Source organism: Hemitrygon akajei, chromosome 5 (genome assembly GCF_048418815.1).
Source record: "Hemitrygon akajei chromosome 5, sHemAka1.3, whole genome shotgun sequence".
In the NCBI taxonomy this organism is placed as follows: domain Eukaryota; kingdom Metazoa; phylum Chordata; class Chondrichthyes; order Myliobatiformes; family Dasyatidae; genus Hemitrygon; species Hemitrygon akajei.
In genome coordinates, this window is record NC_133128.1 from 115,078,286 (window position 1) to 115,099,120 (window position 20,835).

Here is a 20,835-nt window from a genome sequence, read left to right on the forward strand (position 1 = left end):
TTCAGTTTCCCTCTACTCTTGGCGACTTTGTATGCTCGAGCTTTTAGTTTGATGCCTTCTTTTATTTCCTCTGTCCACCTCTCCCCACCCTTGCTGTCTTTGCTTTTAACTGGAATATAGTTTTGTTGAGCATCATGAAATATCTCTTTGAAAGTCTTCCAATATACCCCAACTGTTCTACCATATAGAGCCTGTGTTCCCAGTCTGCACTAGACATATCCTCCCTCATCCCATTGTAGTCTCCATTGTGTAGGCATAATACACTGGTTTTAAATTGAACTATGGCGCTCTCCATTTGTATGAGAAACTCAGTCATATTGTAATCACTCTTTCCAAGAGGATTCCTAACTACAAGGTCTCTAATTTTACCTGTCTCATTGAACAGGACCAGATCTAAGATAGCACGTTCCCTTTGTAGGTTCAGTAACATGCTGTTCAAGAAAACCATCATGGATGCATTCTATGAAGTCCTCCTCAAGACTGCCTCAACCAGCTTGATTCACCCAATCTGTGTACAAGTTAAAGTCCCCTGCTGTTCCATTCTTACATGCCTCAGATATATCTGACAATTTCCTGTGCCACTGTAATGTTATTATTCAGTGGCCGATAGACAACTCCCACCAGTGAGTTTTTTCCCCATTCTGCTCTATTGTGTTCTATTCTACAAAGCTCTCCAGCCCTCTGTTTTCATTGTAGAACCGCGTGCGACACTCAGAGCTGCAGAGGACGGGCAACAGACACGGTACCTGTGCGGCGAGACCGTTGTGTTAAACTGTGAGGTGTCCCACTCCGACGCTGAGGTCAAGTGGTACAAGGACAGCGGCGGACTGGAGGAGAGGCCGGATGTGAGGATGGAGTCCGAGGGAGTTCAGAGGAGGCTGGTCATTCCCCACTGCTCCAAGGATGATAGCGGAGTCTACGTCTGCGAGACCACAGGAGACTCACTGTCCTTCACAGTCACCGTGACAGGTGGGTTCATTGGCGAGGATGTAGTGACACGCAGTGCAACATGTACCATCAAATAAACAGCGTTCACATGAGAAACATAAACTAACTTTACACAATTTATACAAGAAATGAGATAATTAGAACCAGAGCAAAGTGATTATAGTGTTGCTAAACTGTAATGTTTAGGGTTGTGCCAGTTGGTTCAAGGGAAGTTGGTGTTCTTGAACCTGTTTATGAGGGACTTTAGGCATCTGTACTTCCTTCCTAATGGTGACTGCAAGAAGATGCCGTGACCTGGTCTGTGAGGATCTTTGACAATAGATGTTTCTTTCTTGAGAAGGTGCCTCATGTTGATACCATCGATGGTGGGGAGGGATATGCCCGGGATGTCTTGGGGCAGAGTCCAGCACTCTCTTCAGCTCCTTATGTCCCTGTGCATTCAGACTGTTGTGCCAGACCTTGATGCAGCCAACAGGATACTTTCATGGGGACTCAAAGTGGGGGAACATTTGAAATGGCTTCAAGAAGCTTGTTTGATGGCACGCAGCTCCCTGTTAGTGGTGAATGGAGCCCTCTGTGTCTTTCTGTTTCTGTCTCTCTCTCTCTCCACCTCTTTCTCTCTCTTCACCTCCCCCTTTCTCCCCCCCGACCTCTCTCTTTCTCGCTCCCCGTCCCACTCTCTCTACTCTATCTACCGTCTCTCTCTACTTATTTCCCCCTACCCTTTCCTCTCTACCCCTCAGTCCACCATTGCCTCCCCAGTTTTCTCCATCTCTTTCCCACTCCCCACTTCCTCCTTCACTCTCCCCACCTCCCCCTTGAAACAAAATCAGGTGCAGTGAAAACCGGGTACCTCTCATCTTCCCCCCCATTCAGTATCAGGGCTGAGTCTACCATCTTCAGAAGTTTTCTGATGACTCTGCCATAGTTGGATGTATCAGCAAGGGAGATGAGGCTGAGTACAGGGCTACGGTGGGAAACTTTGTCACATGGTGCGAGCAGAATCATCTGCAGCTTAATGTGAAAAAGACTAAGGAGCTGGTGGTGGACCTGAGGAGGGCTAAGGCACCGGTGACCCCTGTTTCCATCCAAGGGGTCAGTGTGGACATAGTGGAGGATTACAAATACCTGGGGATACGAATTGACAATAAACTGGACTGATCAAAGAACACTGAGGCTGTCTACAAAAAGGGTCAGAGCTGTCTCTATTTCCTGAGGAGACTGAGGTCCTTTAACATCTGCCGGACGATGTTGAGGATGTTCTACGAGTCTGTGGTAGCCAGTGCTATCATGTTTGCTGTTGTGTGCTGGGGCAGCAGGCTGAGGGTAGCAGACACCTACAGAATCAACAAACTCATTCGTAAGGCCAGTGATGTTGTGGAGGTGGAACTGGACTCTCTGACGGTGGTGTCTGAAAAGAGGATGCTGTCCAAGTTGCATGCCATCTTGGACAATGTCTCCCATCCACTCCATAATGTACTGGTTAGGCACAGGAGTACATTCATCCAGAGACTCATTCCACCGAGATGTAACACTGAGCGTCATAGGAAGTCATTCCTGCCTGTGGCCATCAAACTTTACAACTCCTCCCTCAGAGTGTCAGACACCCTGAGCCAATAGGCTGGTCCTGGACTAATTTCCACTTGGAATAATTTTCTTAATATCATTTAATTATTTCTGGTTTTATTTTGTTATATTTCTACTCTATTCTTGGTTGGTGCAACTGTAACGAAACCCAATTTCCCTCGGGATTAATAAAGTATGTCTGTCTGTCTGTCTGTTTGTTCCTCTGCCCCACACTAACCCAACATCCCTCGATTTCCTAAAGCACAGCAATCAACTCTCTACGCTAGTGTAACACTGCCCATTCCATTTGGTGAACAGTTCTGACAGCTTTCTATCTGGATCTTTGAGAAACATGGTATTAAAGGCAACGCACAGGATGCCCTAGAAACCCAGCAGGTCAGGTAGCATCTATGGAGAGAAATGAAGAATCAGCGTTTCAGATGGAGATCCTTCACTTGAACTTAAAGATAGAGGAGAGGTGACCGGTATTAAGATGTGAGGGGAAGGGGAGGAGCAAGAGGTGGCAGTTGATGGGTGGATCCAGGTGAGGGGGAGTGGTGATAGGCAGGTAGAGGAGGGGAGTATGGGAATAGTGACAGAGGTTGGGAGTTGATAGTGTCTCTGCCAGATGAAAGGCACTGTTCTGAAGCTCCCAGGATGCATTGCTACATTGAGGGTGCTACAGAACGACAAGCTGGGTTAAGATTGATGCAATCATGAAGGCATCAGGAGTTTGAGGAGATCTGATATGTCGTCAGAGACACTGAAAATTTTTGCAGGTATGTCATAAAGAACATTCCATCTGGTCGCATCACTGTCTGGTCTGGAGGGGCCAGGGCACAGGATCCGAAAAAGCTGCAGAAAGTTGTAAACACAGTCAGCTCCATCATGGGCACCAGCCTCCCCAGCATCGAGGACACCTTCAAAAGGCAATACCTCAAAAATGCGGCATCCATCGTTAAGGACCGCCATCACCCAGGACGGGAGCCTAAAGGCACACACTCAACGTATTTCCCCTCCTTCCCCTCCACCATCAGATTTCTGAATGGACAATGAACCCATGAACCCTCAACACTTTTCGCTCTCTTTTTGCACTACGTATTTATTTTTAACATATACTTTGTATTATACTTTATAGTTATAACTATGTACTGCTGTAAATCAACAAATCTGATGATATGTGCCAGTGATATTAAACCCAATTCTGATTCTGATACACAATAAGGTTATGTATCACCCAGGACATGCCCTTTTCCCATTGCTACCATCAGGGAGGGGATACAGGAGCCTGGATACACACACTCAATGTTTCAGGGGCAGCTTCTTGTCGTTTGCCATCAGATTTCTGAATGGACAATGAACCCAAGAACAACCTCATTACTCGTCTTTCGTGCTTTTTTTTTGTAAGTTGTAGAAATTTTAACGTCATGCACTGTACTGCTGTTACAAAACAACAGGTTTCATGACATAATCTCGGTGGCCACTTTATTAGGTACATCTGTACACCTGCTCATTAATGCAGATATCTAGTTGGTCAATCGAGTGGCAGGAACTCGATGCCTAAAAGCATGCAGACATGGTCAAGAGGTTCAGTTATTGTTCAGACCAAACATCAGAATGGGGAAGAAATGTGATCTTAATGACTTTGACCGTGGAATGATTGTTGGTCCCAAACAGAGTGGTTTTAGTATCTCAGAAACTGATCTGCGATTTTCACACACGACACTCTGGAAGGAAACGTACAGAGAATGGTGCATAAAACAAAATAATAATATCTAGTGAGTGAATGGCAGTTCTGTTGGTGAAAACTCCTTGTGAACGAGAGCAGTCAGATGAGAATGGCCAGACTGGTTCAAGCTGACAGGAGTTTAACAGTATCCCAAATAATCAATCACGTGTTACAATAGCCACGGAGTGTATGATAGAGATCACAAACCTCGTTCTGATTCTGACCCCTTGTTTCTGTCTATAGAGCCCCCGGTCTGTATAATCCGATCAAAGGATCAGCTGCTGGACCACAAGTTCCTGGTGTCCGAGGAGATTCGTCTGGAGTGTGAGTTGTCCCGGGCGGACGCACCCGCCTTTTGGTACAAGGACGGGGAGAAGATAGCTGAGGATGGGCGGACATCCACCAGGAGCGAGGGGACTGTCCGGTCACTGCAGGTCCTGGACGCACGGCTGACGGACTCGGGAGAGTACCTGTGTGATGCCCAGGATGACAGCATTGTGTTCCGAGTCCTCGTGGTAGGTAAGTTGCAGTCCCCTCCCTGGGCACTCACCCAACACCTCTCCTCTTGCAAGATAAAACCTCTGGTATAATGAGACTGATGAATTTAAAGTTTCTGTCCCTCTACACCTTCAATCCCCTGAGTAGTCGTTGATGCACCCCTGGTATCTTCCCCCTTTCAGCTCCTTGGTTTTGCTGCCGTTGAGTGAGAAGTTGTTGTTGTGGCACCACTCAGCCAGATTTTCACTCTCCCTCCTATACGCTGATTCATCACCACATTTGATTTAGCCAATGACAGTGGTGTCATCAGCAAACTGAATATGGCACTGGAGCTGTGCTCAGCCTCACAGTCGCAAGCGTAGAGTGAGTAGAGCAGGGGGATAAGCACACAGCCTTGTGGTGCTGATGGAGATGTTGTTGCCCATCTGAACTGACTGGGCTCTGCCAGTGAAGATATTGAGGATCTAGTTGCACAAAGAGGTATTGAGGGTAATGGGGACAGCTGTGCCTGTGATGTACTGAGTTGATTTACCACTCTCTGTAGCTTCTTATCTTTCTGTGCGTTCAAATTGCCAAACCAGACCATGATGTAACAAGTCAGGATACTTTTAATGTAACATCTGTAGAAGTTTGTTAGAAATGTTTGGAACCTGCCCAAGTTCCTAAGAAAGTAAAGTTGCTGATGGACATTCCTTGCAGAACACAGTGCAGTACTGTATAGGAGCAGGCCATTCAGCCCATCATGTTGTGCTGAGCTGATTAAACTAGCTAAACTCAAGAAGGTGGCATCTGTCATTAAAGACTCTCACTATCCAGGACTTGCCCTCTTCTCATTGCTACCATCAGGGCGGAGGCACAGGAGCCTGAACACCCACACTCAATGATTTATGAACAGCTTCAACCCGTCCCTCATCAGATTTCAGAACGGTCCATGAACCCATGAACACCACCTTGTAATTCCTCTTTTGCACTAATTAGTTATTTTTTGTATCATATAGTGATTTTTATGTTTTGCCCTGTACTCTCTCAAGTAACCATATTTCAGGATTGTATGTCAGTAATAAAAAACCTGATTGTGATTCTGACTCCTTGCTCTGACTGCAGAACCTCCGGTCCGTATAACCCGACCAACAGACCGGCTTCTGGCCCACAAGTTCCTGGTGTCTGAGAACATTCATTTGGAGTGTGAGGTGTCACGGGCGAACGCACTCGCCCATTGGTTCAAGGACGGGGAGAAGGTGGCTGAGGACAGGCGGACATCCACCAGGAGCGAGGGGACTGTCCGGTCACTGCAGGTCCTGGGGGCACAGCTGACGGACTCGGGAGAGTACCTGTGTGATGTCCGGGATGACAGCATTGTGTTCCGAGTCCTCGTGGAAGGTAAGGTGCAGTCCTCTCCCTGGGCACTCTACCGACATCTCTCCCTGTCACTGGTGGGATTATGACTGTGCCTATATAAGAAGCAATTAGTTGGAATTCAATGTTGAATTTAATGCCATCTGCACAAGTCCGTGTACACACAGGAGCAATGAAAATTACTCAAAAGCAGCATCACAGGCACGTAGTGTCCGATAACAACATTCACAGAAAATAAACATGAATTAAACAAAAAAAAAAAAAAAATTTTATAAGGAGGACTCAACAGAAGAAATAATATAGTTTGTTGTGGTACTAAGTGATGAAAACAACCCCCACCTTCCAGGCCAGGCTCTCTTCTTGCTGCTACCATCGGGAAGGAGGTACAGGAGCCTTGGGTCCCACAGCAGCAGGTTCAGGAACAGTTATTACCCTCCAGCCATCAGGCTCCTGAACCAGTGTGGTTAACGTCACTCACTACAACACTGAACTAATTCCACAACCTATGGACTTGATTTCAAGGACTCTGCAACTCATGTTCTCAATATTATTAATTGATTATTTGCACAGTTTCTTTCTTTTGCATATTCTTTGTCAGTCTGTGTTTATATTTGTTTTTTTGTAGATTTTGTTGTATTTTATTTTTCATGCACAAACCATTCAGGAAAAAAAACAAATGAAACAAAAAATATACAAAATTATACAAAAAAAAGCAATTAGAGGGAAAAAAATCTGTTGTAGCAGGAAGTGCTCATTGTCTTTGTCATGTTTGCGGTACTGGGAGGCCGGGTGGTGGTAAATAACACACACGAGAGACGGGGAGATGAGGAATAAATGTGCAGCTGGTCTTTCTGCTTGTGGGTCATCTACCCAGAATGCCCTCTCACGTTACGTTCAGTATGTAACACACAGGGAAGCTTGACAGTAATCTGTAAGGGTCAAAATACACATGAATATGTAAGTTTTGTTATACTGAGGTAGTGATTAGGGTTGTACCGGTCGAAGGGAAGTAGCTGGTCTTGTGAAACTTCAAACTCTGTACCTCCTGCCCTATGGTTCAAAGGTTCACTTTATTGTCAAAGTATGCATATACAACTCTGATATCCATCTTCTCCAGATAGCCATTAAGGACAGAAAAACCATGAATGTTGTTGACATCACAACCCTTCCCCGTACAAAAAGAAAAAGAAATAAAACTTGCAAACCGCCTCCTTCGCAAAAAGATTACAGCAATAACATCAAACTTCCAAAGCCCTTCCTCACACAAAAAGAATAGCTGTGAGAAGATGGCATGGCCCAAAGCTGGGGACCTTCGATGGTGGACGTTGCCTCCTGCAGGTACTCCTATGAATGTGCCGTGATGTACTGGGCTGAGTCCACTATCTCTGCAACTTCTAATGTTCCTTTGCATTGGACCAGACGGTGATGCTTTCAACAGTACATCTGCAGAAGTCTGTTAGAGAGTCCAGTGATAAACCCAACCTCTTTAACCTAAAAAAAAGAAAAGGTGGTGTTGCTCCTTCCTTGTAGAACAGACTACAGCGCAGGAATAGGCCCTTTGGCCCATGATGTTGTGATTAAGCTATGAATTGAAGCCCTCCTAAACTAATTGCTTCTACCTACACAATGTGCAGAGTCTTCCATTCTCTGCATATTCATGAGCCTGTCTACAAGAGTCTTAAATCCCTCTATCGTTGTATTTGCCTACTCCAACACACGTGCCAGCACATCCCAGGCATCCACCACTCTCTGTGGATTATTTCATGTTCTTGAGGCCCGGGACCCACCACTTTGATTTGGCCCGAAGTTTCAATCTGGCCCGAGTCAGCGGCTGCTTTGGTCATACCTGCGTTCTTGAGAGTTCAGTTCTTCAGATCCTTCAGGATACTGCAAATACACCAGGTCGTACAGACAGTTCAAAAACTGAACTCCCAAAGGGAAATTACGGGCTGTGGATTTCAGTGATCGTAGTCCAGAAAAAGTATAGTTAATGGAGTAGCTAGTAGCTTTGTTTGCTTCAGCAAAACATCACCATATCTTGCCAATTTCACCTTTTGCAGGGCTTGGCAGGTCAGGCATCATCTCTGCAAAGAAGTAAAAAGTTAATGTTTCAGGCCAAGGCTCTTCATTAGGACTTTGTCCAACCTCTCCTTGTAGCACATACCCTCTGATACAGGAGTGCAACGGAACAGAGCAACCTTGGAATATCAAAAAACAACAGATTTCATGACACTCATCAGTGATAATAAACCTGATTCTGATTCCGATCCCTTGTTTCATTCTGCAGAACCTCCGGTCCGTATAATCCGACCAACAGACCGGCTGCTAGACCTCAAGTTCCTGGTGTCCCAGGAGATACATCTGGAATGTGAGGTGTCCTGGGCGAACGCACTCGCCCATTGGTACAAAGACGGGGAGAAGGTGGCTGAGGATGGGCGGACATTCACCAGGAGCGAGGGGACTGTCCGGTCACTGCGGATCCTGGGCGTACGGCTGACGGACTCGGGAAAGTACCTGTGTGATGTCCGGGATGACAGCATTGTGTTCCGAGTCCTCGTGGAAGGTAAGGTGCAGTCACGTCCAAGGACACTCATCCTGTGTCTCTCTCCATTGCTGGGGGGATTGTGATTGGCCAAGTGACCTCTATGTCTGCATGAGAAAAGATTAGTTTAATTCAAAGTCGAATCAATTTATTGTTGACACACTCCTTCCCGCACCTATGCTGAGCTCATAATTTCATTAACTTGCTTCCAACTTCCACCCTGCCTTTAAATTCACTTGGTCCATTTTCTTTCTCCATCTCTCTGTCTCAATTTCTGGAGAGAAACTGTCTACTGATGTCTTTTATAAACCTGATTCCCATGGCTACTTTGACTATACCTCTTACCACCCTGTCTCCAATAAAAATGCCACACCCTTTTCTCTCTTCTTTTGTCTCCACTGGATTTGTTCCCAGGAGGCAACTTTCATTTTCAGGGCATTAGGATGTCTTCTTCAAAGAACAGAGTTTCCCTTCCTCCCTCACCTGCATCTCCTTCACTTCCCGGACATCCGTGCTCACCTGATCTTCCCACCACCTTAACAGGGATAGAATTCCTCCTGTCCCCAGTCTCCGCATCCAACTTCCACCATCTTCAGTGGAACCCTACCACCAAACTCAGCTTTACTCCCCCCCACCGTCACCCTCTCCTCCCCCTGCCCTCAGCTTTCCACAGGAATCCCTCCCCATTATTCTCTCCCCTGCAAGTGGAAGAAATGTTACACCTGCCCATTCCTCCTCCCTCACCTCCATTCTGGGCCCCGAACAGTCCTTCCAGATGAGGCAACACTTCACTTGTGAGCCTGTTGTGGTTGTCTACTGTAACCAGTGTTCCTCTACGTTGGTGAGACCTGACGTACGCTGGGGACCACTATGTCGAGCACCTTTGCTCCATCCACAAAAAGCAGGATTTCCCGGTGGCCAACCAATTTAATTCCAATCCCCGTTCCCATTCTGACATGTTGGTCCATGGCCTCCCCTTCTGAAATGATGAGGCCACTCTCAAGTTGGAGGAGCAACAACTCAAATTCTACCTGGGCGGATAGCATGGACATTGATTTCACCAACTTCTGGTCCTCCTCCCCTTTCTCCTCTCCGATAAGATTGCTTCTTCCCCAGCCCCTTACCTCTTCCACCTATCACCTCCCAGCTTCTTACTTCATCCCCCCACCCACCCGTCTTCACCTATCAGCTCCCAGCTTCTTACTTCATCCCTCCCTCCCCCACCCACCTGTCCACCTATCACCTCCCAGCTTCTTACTTCATCCCCCACCCACCTGTCTTCACCTATCACCTCCCAGCTTCTTACTTCATCCCTCCCTCCCCCACCCACCTGTCCACCTATCACCTCCCAGCTTCTTACTTCATCCCCCCCACCCACCTGTCTTCACCTATCACCTCCCAGCTTCTTACTTCATCCCCCCACCCACCTGTCTTCACCTATCACCTCCCAGCTTCTTACTTCATCCCTCCCTCCCCCACCCACCTGTCCACCTATCACCTCCCAGCTTCTTACTTCATCCCCCCCACCCACCTGTCTTCACCTATCACCTCCCAGCTTCTTACTTCATCCCCCCACCCACCTGTCTTCACCTATCACCTCCCAGCTTCTTACTTCATCCCCCCCTCCCCCACCCACCTGTCCACCTATCACCTCCCAGCTTCTTACTTCATCCCCCCCACCCACCCATCACCTCCCAGCTTCTTACTTCATCCCCCCACCCACCTATCACCTCCCAGCTTCTTACTTCATCCCCCCACCCACCTGTCTTCACCTATCACCTCCCAGCTTCTTACTTCATCCCCCCCACCCACCTGTCTTCACCTATCACCTCCCAGCTTCTTACTTCATCCCTCCCTCCCTCACCCATCTTCACCTATCACCTCCCAGCTTCTTACTTCATCCCCCCCACCCACCTGTCTTCACCTATCACCTCCCAGCTTCTTACTTCATCCCTCCCTCCCTCACCCACCTGTCCACCTATCACCTCCCAGCTTCTTACTTCATCCCCCCACCCACCCATCACCTCCCAGCTTCTTACTTCATCCCCCCACCCACCCATCTTCACCTATCACCTCCCAGCTTCTTACTTCATCCCTCCCTCCCTCACCCACCTGTCCACCTATCACCTCCCAGCTTCTTACTTCATTCCCCTCCCACCCACCTGTCTTCACCTATCACCTTCTAGCTTGTGCTCCTTCCCCTCCCCCACCTTCTGGCTTCTTCCCCTTTCTTTTCCAGTGCTGAAGAAGGATCTCTGCCTGAAGGTGGACTGTTTATTCCTCTCCACAGATGCTGCCTGACCTGCTGAGTTCCTCCAGCAGTGTATGTGTGTTACTCTGGATTTCCAGCACCTGCAGAATCTCTTGTGTTTTTAGCTTATTGTCACCTGCACAAGTCCATGTGTGCACGGGTACAATGAAGAACTTACTTGCAACAGCATCACAGGCACAGAGCATCAGATACACAATGTTCACAAGAAGGCAAACAAAAATTATACAAAACTATACAAGAAAGAGCACAATTGGCCCAACGCTGCTGTACTGAGGTAGTGATTAGAATTGTGCGGGTTGGTTCAAGGACTGAATGGTTGAACGGTAGTAGCTGTTATTGAGCCTGGTGGTGTGGACTTACCTCCTGTCCAGTGGCATGGCCCAGACAGTGAGGATCTTTGATGATAGGTGTCTTCTTGACAAAACACCCCCTGTGGGCACTACTGATGGTGGGAGGGATGTGCCAGTGATGGATTGGGCAGAATCTACTCCTCTCTACAGCTTCTTGCATTCTAATTGCCCTGCCAGACCGTGATGCAACTGGTCAGGACATGCTCTGCAGGACATCTGTAGAGGTGTGTTAGTGTTTAGTGACAAGCCGAACCTCTTTGGAAAGTAAAATCACTGATGTATGTTCCTTGTAGAACCTGGAACAGTACAGCCCAGGAGCAGGCACCTTCAGCCCAGAATGTTGTACTGAACTGACCCTTCCTATAATGGGGCAAACAGAAATGAATGCAATACTCCAGGTGCTTACCACCCAGAGGTTGTAAAGATGTAACCTCTTAAGAAAGTAAATCTGCTGTTGCACCTTCTTTGTACAGGGCAGGACCTTGGTGAATAATGTGCTGAACTGATTAAACTAGGAATTAAAAGCCTACTAAACTGATCCCTTCTGCCTACACAATGTACGGAGCCCTCCATTCTGTGCATATTCCTGTACCAATCTTAAATGCCTCTCTCGTACTTGCCTTCACCATCACCTCTGGCCGTACATTGTAGACACCCACTGGTCTATGCTGCCACACACGTCGTGTTTCAACTTATCCCCTCTCACCTTAGATGCGCAGCCTCTAATACTAAATACTTTCATCCAGGTCAAAAGATAACAACTGTGTACTTTAACTGTGCTTCTCATAATCTTATAAAATCTTATCAGATCTTCCCCTCAGCCTCTGCCGCTCGAGAGAAAACAAAAGTTTGTCCAACCTCTGCTTCGAGCTCATGCCTCTAATGCAGGAGTGTACTGGAACGTAGCAACCTAGGACCATCGCAAACCAACAAATTTCACAACGTACGTCAGTGATAATAAGCCTGATTCTAATTCTGACTCCTTCTTTCCGATTGTAGAACCCCCGGTCCGTATAACCCGACCAACAGACCGGTTGCTAGACCGCAGGTTCCTGGTGTCCGAGGAGATTCGTCTGGAGTGTGAGGTGTCCCGGGCGGATGCCCTCGCCCGCTGGTACAAGGATGGGGAGAGGGTGTCTGAGGATAGGCGGACATCCACCAGGAGCGAGGGGACTGTCCGGTCACTGAGGGTCCAGGGCGCAAGGCTGACGGACTCGGGGGAGTACCTGTGCGACGTCCGGGATGACAGCATTGTGTTCCAAGTCCTTGTGGAAGGTAAGGTGCAGTCCTCTCCCTGGGCACTCTCCCAGTGTCTCACCTCATCACCGGGAGGATTATGAGTGGCTAAGTGACCATGTAATAAGAGATTAGATTAATTCAGAGTCAAGGTTTTGTCACCTGCACAGGTCCACGTGTGCACAAGGGCAGTGAGATACTTCCATCAGCACCACAGACACGTAGCATCAGACACACAATATTCACAAAAAAACATAACTATTACACAAGATGGAAACCTATTAGAACTAGGAAGAGTGTTGTAGTGCAAAGTGGTCGCAGTGTTGCTAAGCTGTAGTGACTAGGGCTGTGCTGGTTGGTTCTAAAACAAAACGGTTAAAGGGAAGTAGCTGTTCCTGAACTTGGTGGTGTGGGGCTTTAGGCTTTTGTACCTCCTGCCCGAGGGTAGATGCAGGAAGATGACACGGCCCCATTGGTGGGGACCTTTAGTGATGCATATTGCCCTCTTGAGGCAGTACCTCCTGTAGTTACTACTGATGGTGGGGAGTAGTGTGCCCATGGTATCTTGGGCCGAGTCCACTATTCTCTGTGGCTTCTTACGTTCTGGAGCATTCGAACTGCTGGACCAGACCATGATGCAGCATGTCAGGACCTGTTCTACAGTATGCCTGCAGAAGTTTGTTAGAATGTTTGGTGACGAGCTGAACCTCCTTAGAGAGTAAAGTTGTAGTTATGCCTTGTAGGACACGGTATAGGACAGCATAGGAACAGGCCTTTCAGCCCACAATGTTATGCTGAGCTAATTAAACGAGGAATTAAAAGCCTACTAAACTCCATCACTAAAGACCCTCAGCACTGATTCCTTCTTCTCATTACTACCATCAGGGAGGAGGTACAGGAGCATGATGACCCACACTCAATGTTTTAGGAATAGCCTCTTCCCCTCTGCCATCAGATTTCTGATGTCCATGAACCTATGAATAGTATCTCGTTATTAATCTCTTGCACTAATTAGTTACTATTTTGTAACCCTTAGTAATTTTTATGTATTGCACTGTATGGCTGCCATTTTAAAAAGAGACAAATTTCACAACAATTGTCTGTGGTAATAGACCTGATTCTGATTCTAACCCTGGCTTCTGATTGCAGAACCCCCGGTCCGTATAACCCGACCAACAGACCGGCTGCAAGACCACAAATTCCTGGTGTCCCAGGAGATTTGTCTGGAGTGTGAGGTGTCCCGGGCGGACGCACTTGCCCGATGGTACAAGAACGGGAAGAAGATGGCTGAGGACGGGCGGACATCCACCAGGAGCGAGGGGACTGTCCGGTCACTGCAGGTCCTGGACGCACGGCTGACGGACTCGGGAGAGTACCTGTGTGATGTCCAGGATGACAGCATTGTGTTCCGAGTCCTCGTGGAAGGTAAGGCGCAGTCCCCTCCCTGGACACTCACCTAGTGCCTCTCCTCATCGCTGGGAGGATTGTGATTGGCCAGATGACCTCAGTGTCAGTATAAGAAGTGATCAGTTTAATTCAGACTCAAATCAAGTCACTGTCATCTGCACAAGTACACGCATGCACAGGTGCAATGAAAAACTCCCAGCAGCATCACAGGCACAGAGCTTCAGATAAACAACATTCACAAAGAAACATAAAATAGACAAAACTTTAAAAATCTTACAAGAAAGAACACAATTAGAACTAAGAAGAGTATTTTGTAGTTGAAAGTAGTCATCATGTTGCTAAACTGTAGTGTTAGGGTTGTGCAGGTTAGTTGAAGAACTGAATGGTTGAAGGGAAGTATCGGCTTTGAACGTGCTGGGCACGTGTACATCCTGTTCGATGGGAGCTGTGAGAAGGTGACATGGCCCAGTCAGTGAGGACCTTTGATGATGGATGCTACTTTTTTTGAGGCAGTGCCTCTTGTAGATACTACCGATGGTGGGGAGGGATTAAACTAGGAATTAAAAGCTTAATAAACTGATGGCACAATGTCACAACTTTCCCCCTCAAACCTCAAGTGCATAACTCTGATTGAGGCCCTTTGTTGGTCAGAGTCGACCGTGGAAGTTGCATCCCAGCTGTCTACATAATACACAAGGCAATAGGCAATCAAATAAGCTTAATTAACATTCAAACCATATATGGATGCAGTTGAACGAGACAGTGTTCTTTTGGGGCCAAGATGCATAATATGCATCCAAAATAGAGAAAGAAAAAAACACACACACTTCACTACACAATAAACACATATATAGTCCCAATCCCTGAGTGACATGCAAACTGATGGTACAGCTCCTGACAATCCAGCCCGTCATTTCACTTGTAAAACACTAGAGAGCAGCACTGATGGGAGTGACCGCCCCCAACTGAGCACGGATGCCATGCTACACCGCCTCCGGCATCTCCTCACCTGGACTCCAGCAGCAGGCAAGCCCATGACTTGAGGCCTAGTCTTTACTACTGAGGCCATTCTGCTGCCTCCTTGCCTATCTCACCACCAAACAAGAGAAAAAGGCCTGAGGCATCTTACATTAGCAATATCCAACAGGGTCTTGGGATTGCGAGAGAAACATCCAAGACGGTCACTCATGGTTACACTGCATGCTGCTTTCACGCACTAACTGCAGTGCCTTAGGCAGCAATATGGTCTTCACCCAGGTCAGCTCCTCTGAACCTTCTCTGTCCCATCCACTGGCTCCTCCTTCCCCAACCTGTGTGCCGGCTTCTCCTTCTCCAGCTCGTCTGTCAGCTTCTCCTTCTTCAACCTGACAGTCGGCTTTTCCTTTTCTGACCTGTCCGCCGGCTCTTTCAACACCCTAGCCGGCTGCTCCAAATAACGAACGGATCACTGATGTGCTAGACCTGCTGTACCCATAGTTCCTGGAGTCTACTATAGTCTTGTGATCATTAAAAACATCTTTTAAAAGAAAAGTGCACCTTTAGTTGGCCCCCGAGAGGCTGTTGCATTCGAACGTGCTGCTATCTCACCAGCAGACATCACAAGTTAGGGGAACATGATAAGGAGAACAAGCTGTTGCCCATGTAACAGTCTCCCACTCTCCACGCAGCTGATGAACTGAAAGGAACAGCAGAGACTGATTCAGTTTGGCACCAGCGGTGTTGCAGGAGTCGCCAGTCAGTGTTGAACTCAACATAGGACTGTCTTAAGGACTCCAGCTCCAGATTTTCCCCCAAGGTTTACTCCTGAAGCCTTCCTCGTGGGTGGGTGTAGCTGAAAGGCAGCAGAGGTTTGAGATCAGAGTTTTCCTTCTCCTAGGTGAGCTGCCAGCCATGGCTGACGAACCCCCATCTGCCCCAAGCAACTGGTTTTAAGGTGCCAGTAACCCACCTGTACCACTTCACCTGTCGGCAGAAACAGTTCCACTGGGCTTAGTAGCTAAGCCACATGTGAAGGCCAGGAGCTGGACTTGGTTGTCAGAGGCTATTAGAGACGCACGCCATTAGGAAGATTTAGTAGGTAGTGGGAGCTTATTCCTACAACAGCCCCTGGCTAGAACAACTTTATGGAACTACATAGCTCTAATACTAGGCGTTTTGACCTGGGAAAATGATAGCAGCTCTCTACTCTTTCTATGCTTCTCATTATCTTATGCACTAGAATAAAAAGCTTACTGACCTACATCACACACAAAATGCTGGTGGAACACAGCAGGCCAGGCAGCATCTATAGGGAGAAGCACTCTCTTTTTGCCCATCACTCTGCCTGTTCTCCATCTCCCTCTGGTGGTCCCCTCCCCCTTTCTTTCTCCTGAGGCCTCCCGTCCCATGATCCTTTCCCTTCTCCAGCTCTGTATCCCTTTTGCCAATCACCTTTCCAGCTCTCAGATTCACCCCACCCCCTCCGGTCTTCTCCTATCATTTCACATTTTCCCCTCACCCTCCTACTTTCAAATCTCTTGCTATCTTTCCTTTCAGTTAGTCCTGACGAAGGGTCTCGGCCCGAAACGTCGACAGTGCTTCTTCCTATAGATGCTGCCTGGCCTGCTGTGTTCCACCAGCATTTTGTGTGTGTTGCTTGAATTTCCAGCATCTGCAGGTTTCCTCGAGCTTACTGACCTAACCCTTTCTGCCCTAACAATGCCCATATTCCTACATAATCTGCATATTCATGACCCTATCTAAGAGCCTCTTAAACATCTCTATCAGATTTCCCCTCAAACACTTGGTCGTCTTGGAAAACTAAACTCCCAAATATGTGGGTATGGCATCCTTAAGTGGATGAAGGTACATCACATTTTCGGAAGAAAGGGAGGAGGGGAGACGCCAAGCTAGACTGAAATTCAGAGGAGTGAAACTCCCCCTCATTAGCAAATGTACAGTCACTGGAGAACAAGACTGAGGAAGGACCCAAGGACAAGATTGCTGTATTGGAGGGAAATGAGGAATTGCTGCGTTCTGTGTTTCACAGACACATGGCTCAATCTGGACACACCAGATATGTTGGTAAATCCAGAGGGCTTCTCGATATATAGGATGGACCAGACTGCTAATTTGGAGAAGGCAAAAGGTGGGATTCTGTGTTTCGTGATAAACTCTTTCTGGTCCTCGGACGTAGCACTCTTGTTACATCTTGTTTCCCTGACCGGGAACATCTGGTGATTAAGTGCCGACCATTCTACTTACCAAGGGAGTCCTCCTCCGTGATCCTGACCACAGTTTACATACCATCAAAGGCTGATGTTAAACAGGCACTCAAGATATTGAATGCTGCCATCAGCAAACAAGAAACAGCCTATCCCAATGCCTTTCAAGTCATTGTCAGGGAAATCAATCAGCCATGATTGAAGAAATCTCTGCCCAATTATCATTAACATATTACCTGTAATACTAGAGGTCCCAACACACTTGGCTACTGCTACACTGCGATTAGGAATGCCAGCTGTTTCATGCCTAGACTGCATTTGGCTGTCCTCCTACCTGGATACAGGCAGAAGTGCAAGGCTCGAGAGGTAAGGACGACTGAGAGGTGGTTGCAGGAGGCTGAGGTGCAGCTACGGGGTTGCTTCTAGTTTGCAGACTGGGTCATGTTCAAGGGCTCATCAGAGAATCTGAAGAAAACAGTTGTAGATGAGTGTATCCCCATAAAATCATTCATTCTTCCCCAACCAGCATCTGTGGATGAACCATAATACCCATAATCTGCTGAGGGCCAGATCAGTGGCTTTCAGGTCTGATGACCAAGTAAGATACTAAAGATAGAGGTACGATCTCCAGATTAAAACCAAATCACATATGTGACAACAAGATTTTGCTACCAAATGAGCTCAATGCCTTCTACGCTCGCTTTGACTGTCAAAACATAAATAAACATTCTCGACTTCCCACCACCCTGGTTACCCTGTGATATCAGTCTCTTTGGCCCAGGTGAGAGGGTGGTGGATCTATGGAGAGCATTTGGTGCAGATGGGGTACCTGGTCAAGAACTGAAGACCTGTGCTGATCAACTGGCAAGAGCGTTCACCAATATCTTTAACCTCTCACTTTGACAGCCTAAGGTAACCACCTGCTTCAAGCAGGCTTAATTACACTTGTGCCTAAGAAGAATGCGGTAACCTGTCTGAATAACTATCGTTCAGTAGCATATGATGAAGTGCTTTGAGAGGTTGGTGATGAAAATGAAAACTCTGAGAAATGACTCCAGTTTGCTTACTGGTACAACAGGTCCACAGCAGATGCCATCTCATTGGCTCTTCACTCAACTCTGGAACACCTGGACAGCGAAAGTGCATACATCAGGATGTTCTTCATCAACTACAGCTCAGCATTCAATACCAACATCCCCTCAAAAGTAATCAATAAGCCTCAAGACCTTGGTCTCAATACCTCCTTGTGCAACTGGATCCTCGATTTCCTGATTTGCAGACCCCAGTCAGTTTGGATTGCCAACAACTTCTCCTCCGCAATCCTCATCAGCACAGGTGCACCACGAGTTGTGTGCTTAGCCCCCCAAGGACATCTCTGTCATTGGCTGAATCAAAGGTGGTGATGGTTCAGCATATAGGAGGGAGATTGAAAATCTGGCTGAGTTGTGCCGCAACAGCAACGTCTCACTCAATGCCAGCAAGATTATTGACTTCAGGAGGAGGAAACCAAAGGTTCACGAGCCATCCTCATTGGGATCAGAGGAGGAGTGGGTCAGCAACTTTAGGTTTCTTGGTTTTATCATCTCAGAGGATCTGTTCTGGGTCCAGTACGTAAGTGCCATGACCAAAGCACAGCAGTGCCTCTGCTTCCTTAGAAGTTTGCGAAGATTTGGCTTGGCATCTACGTTTGTAAAACTTTGACAAACTTCTATAAATGTATGGTGAAGGAACCACAGCCTGGTGTGGAAACACCATGCCCTTAGACAGAAAATCCTACAAGAAGTCGCCCAGTCCACCACAGGTAAAGCCATCCCCACCGTGAACGCATCCACATCCATTTCCTGCTGTCACAGGAAAGCAGGGACCTCCACCATCCGCGCCATGCTCTTTTCTCACTGCTGCAATCAGGGAGGAGCTACAGGAGCCTCAGGACCCACACTACCAGATTCAGGAACAGTTACTACCCCCACCCATCAGGATCTTGAACCTGAGGGGATAACTTCACTCAATTTCACTCGCTGAATTGTACCCACGACCTACAGACTCACTTTCAAGGACTCTTCATCTCACATTCTCAATATTTATTGCTTGCTTATTTATTGTTGTTATTATTATTATTTTCCTTGTATTTGCAGTTTGTTGTCTTTTGCACATTGTGTGTTTGTCCACCTGTTGGGTACGGTCTTTCCCTGATTCCACGGTGTTTCTTGGATTTACTATGCATGTTGACAAGAAATGTATCTCAGTGTTGTATATAATGACAAGTACGTACTTTGATAATAAATTTACTTTGAAATGCCAGTCCAGAGAAAATGACCCAGGTTTGTCCAATCTGATAAACCATTTCCACACCCTCTTCAAAGCCTCCAAATCCTTCCCATAATGGAGTAAACAAACATATGCTAAACAGAGTTTTATAAAACTGCAACCTCTTCAGAAACTGAAGTCACCACTGCGCCTTCCTTGTAGTATATAGAACTGTACAATGGAGGAGTAGACCCTTTGGCCAATGATGGTGTGCTGAACTGATTAAACTAGTAATTAAAAGCTGAGTTAACTAATGCCTTTCACCTACACAAATGTCCATATCCCGTCATTCTTAGAATATTCATGTGCCTGTCTAAGAAACTCTTAAATGTCTTTGTCATATTTGTCTTCGTCACCACACCAGGCACCAACCATTCTCTGTGGAAAAGAAAGTTGCTATGATATCTTATTCTACCTTATTCCCTCTCTCCTCAAATGTATAGCATCTAGTGCTAGATATTTGGCCCTAGTTAAAAGACACCAGCTGTCTTGCTCTAAATGTGCCTCTTAGAATCTTCTAAAATCCTGTCAGGTGTCCCCTCAGATTCTGCCGCTCCAGAGAAAACAAGACAAGTTTGTCCAAAGTAACACATGCAAAATGCTGGCGGAGCTCTGCAGGTCAGGCAGCATCAATGGAAGAATAAAGAGTCAATGTATTCGGGCTGAGACCCTCCAGCAGGAATTTGTCCGCCTCTCCTTGTAGCTCTTAGTCTCTAGCACAGGAATGCAATGGAATAGAGTGAGGAGTCTCGCAAATCAACACATTTCATGACACTTGTCAGTGATAATATTGAACTTTGAAAAATAGAGGGCTATCGGTAACCCAGGGTAATTTCTAAAGTTAAGTACATGTTCGGCACAGCATTGTGGGCCGAAGGGCCTGTACTGTGCTGTAGGTTTTCTATATTTCTATAATGAACCTGATTCTGATTCTGATTCCGTCTGCAGAACCCCCTGTCCGCATAACCCGGCCAACAGAACGGCTGATGGACCACAAGTTCTTGGTGTCCGAGGAGATTCGGCTGGAGTGTGAGGTGTCCCGGGCAGACGCACCCGCCTGGTGGTACAAAGACGGGGAGAAGGTGGCTGAGGACGGGCGGACATCCACCAGGAGCGAGGGGACTGTCCGGTCACTGCAGGTCCTGGGCGCACGGCTGATGGACTCGGGAGAGTACCTGTGTGATGTCCGGGATGACAGCATTGTGTTCCGAGTCCTCGTGGAAGGTAAGGCGCAGTCCCCTCCCTGGGCACTCTCCCAGTGCTTGTCCCCTTGGCTGGGGAGATTGTGATTGACCAAGTGACCTCTGTCTCTGTATGAGAAGGGATTAGTTAATTCAAAATCAAATCAGTTTATTGTCATCTGCACAAGTCCATGCATGTGCAGATGCAATGAAGAATTTACTTGCAGCTTCATAGGCACA

At 47.2% G+C, this 20,835-nt stretch overlaps 1 protein-coding gene and 1 long non-coding RNA gene across 7 annotated transcripts in view; one reads left to right on the top strand and one right to left on the bottom strand.

Annotated features, from left to right (window-relative positions):
* Positions 1-20,835, top strand: part of obsl1a (obscurin like cytoskeletal adaptor 1a) — a 141,444-nt gene that overhangs the window by 50,256 nt on the left and 70,353 nt on the right. For 4 of the 5 annotated variants that reach the window (XM_073046244.1, XM_073046242.1, XM_073046245.1 and 1 more), the window contains exons 11-17: positions 697-969; positions 4,487-4,762; positions 5,846-6,121; positions 8,385-8,660; positions 12,261-12,536; positions 13,647-13,922; positions 20,363-20,638. In XM_073046244.1, the coding sequence (XP_072902345.1) occupies positions 697-969; positions 4,487-4,762; positions 5,846-6,121; positions 8,385-8,660; positions 12,261-12,536; positions 13,647-13,922; positions 20,363-20,638 (1,929 nt within the window). The remainder of the gene's footprint in view (positions 1-696; positions 970-4,486; positions 4,763-5,845; positions 6,122-8,384; positions 8,661-12,260; positions 12,537-13,646; positions 13,923-20,362; positions 20,639-20,835) is intronic. The other variant, XM_073046246.1, reaches the window with a different exon arrangement.
* Positions 7,149-9,757, bottom strand: LOC140728075 (uncharacterized). Of its 2 annotated transcripts, none has more exons than XR_012098994.1 (3): positions 9,671-9,757; positions 8,612-8,746; positions 7,149-8,181 (listed from the first exon to the last, which is right to left on the bottom strand). It is a non-coding gene; the product is annotated as an uncharacterized lncRNA (long non-coding RNA). The 2 variants fall into 2 exon arrangements; XR_012098993.1 differs by having other exon boundaries at positions 9,384-9,722.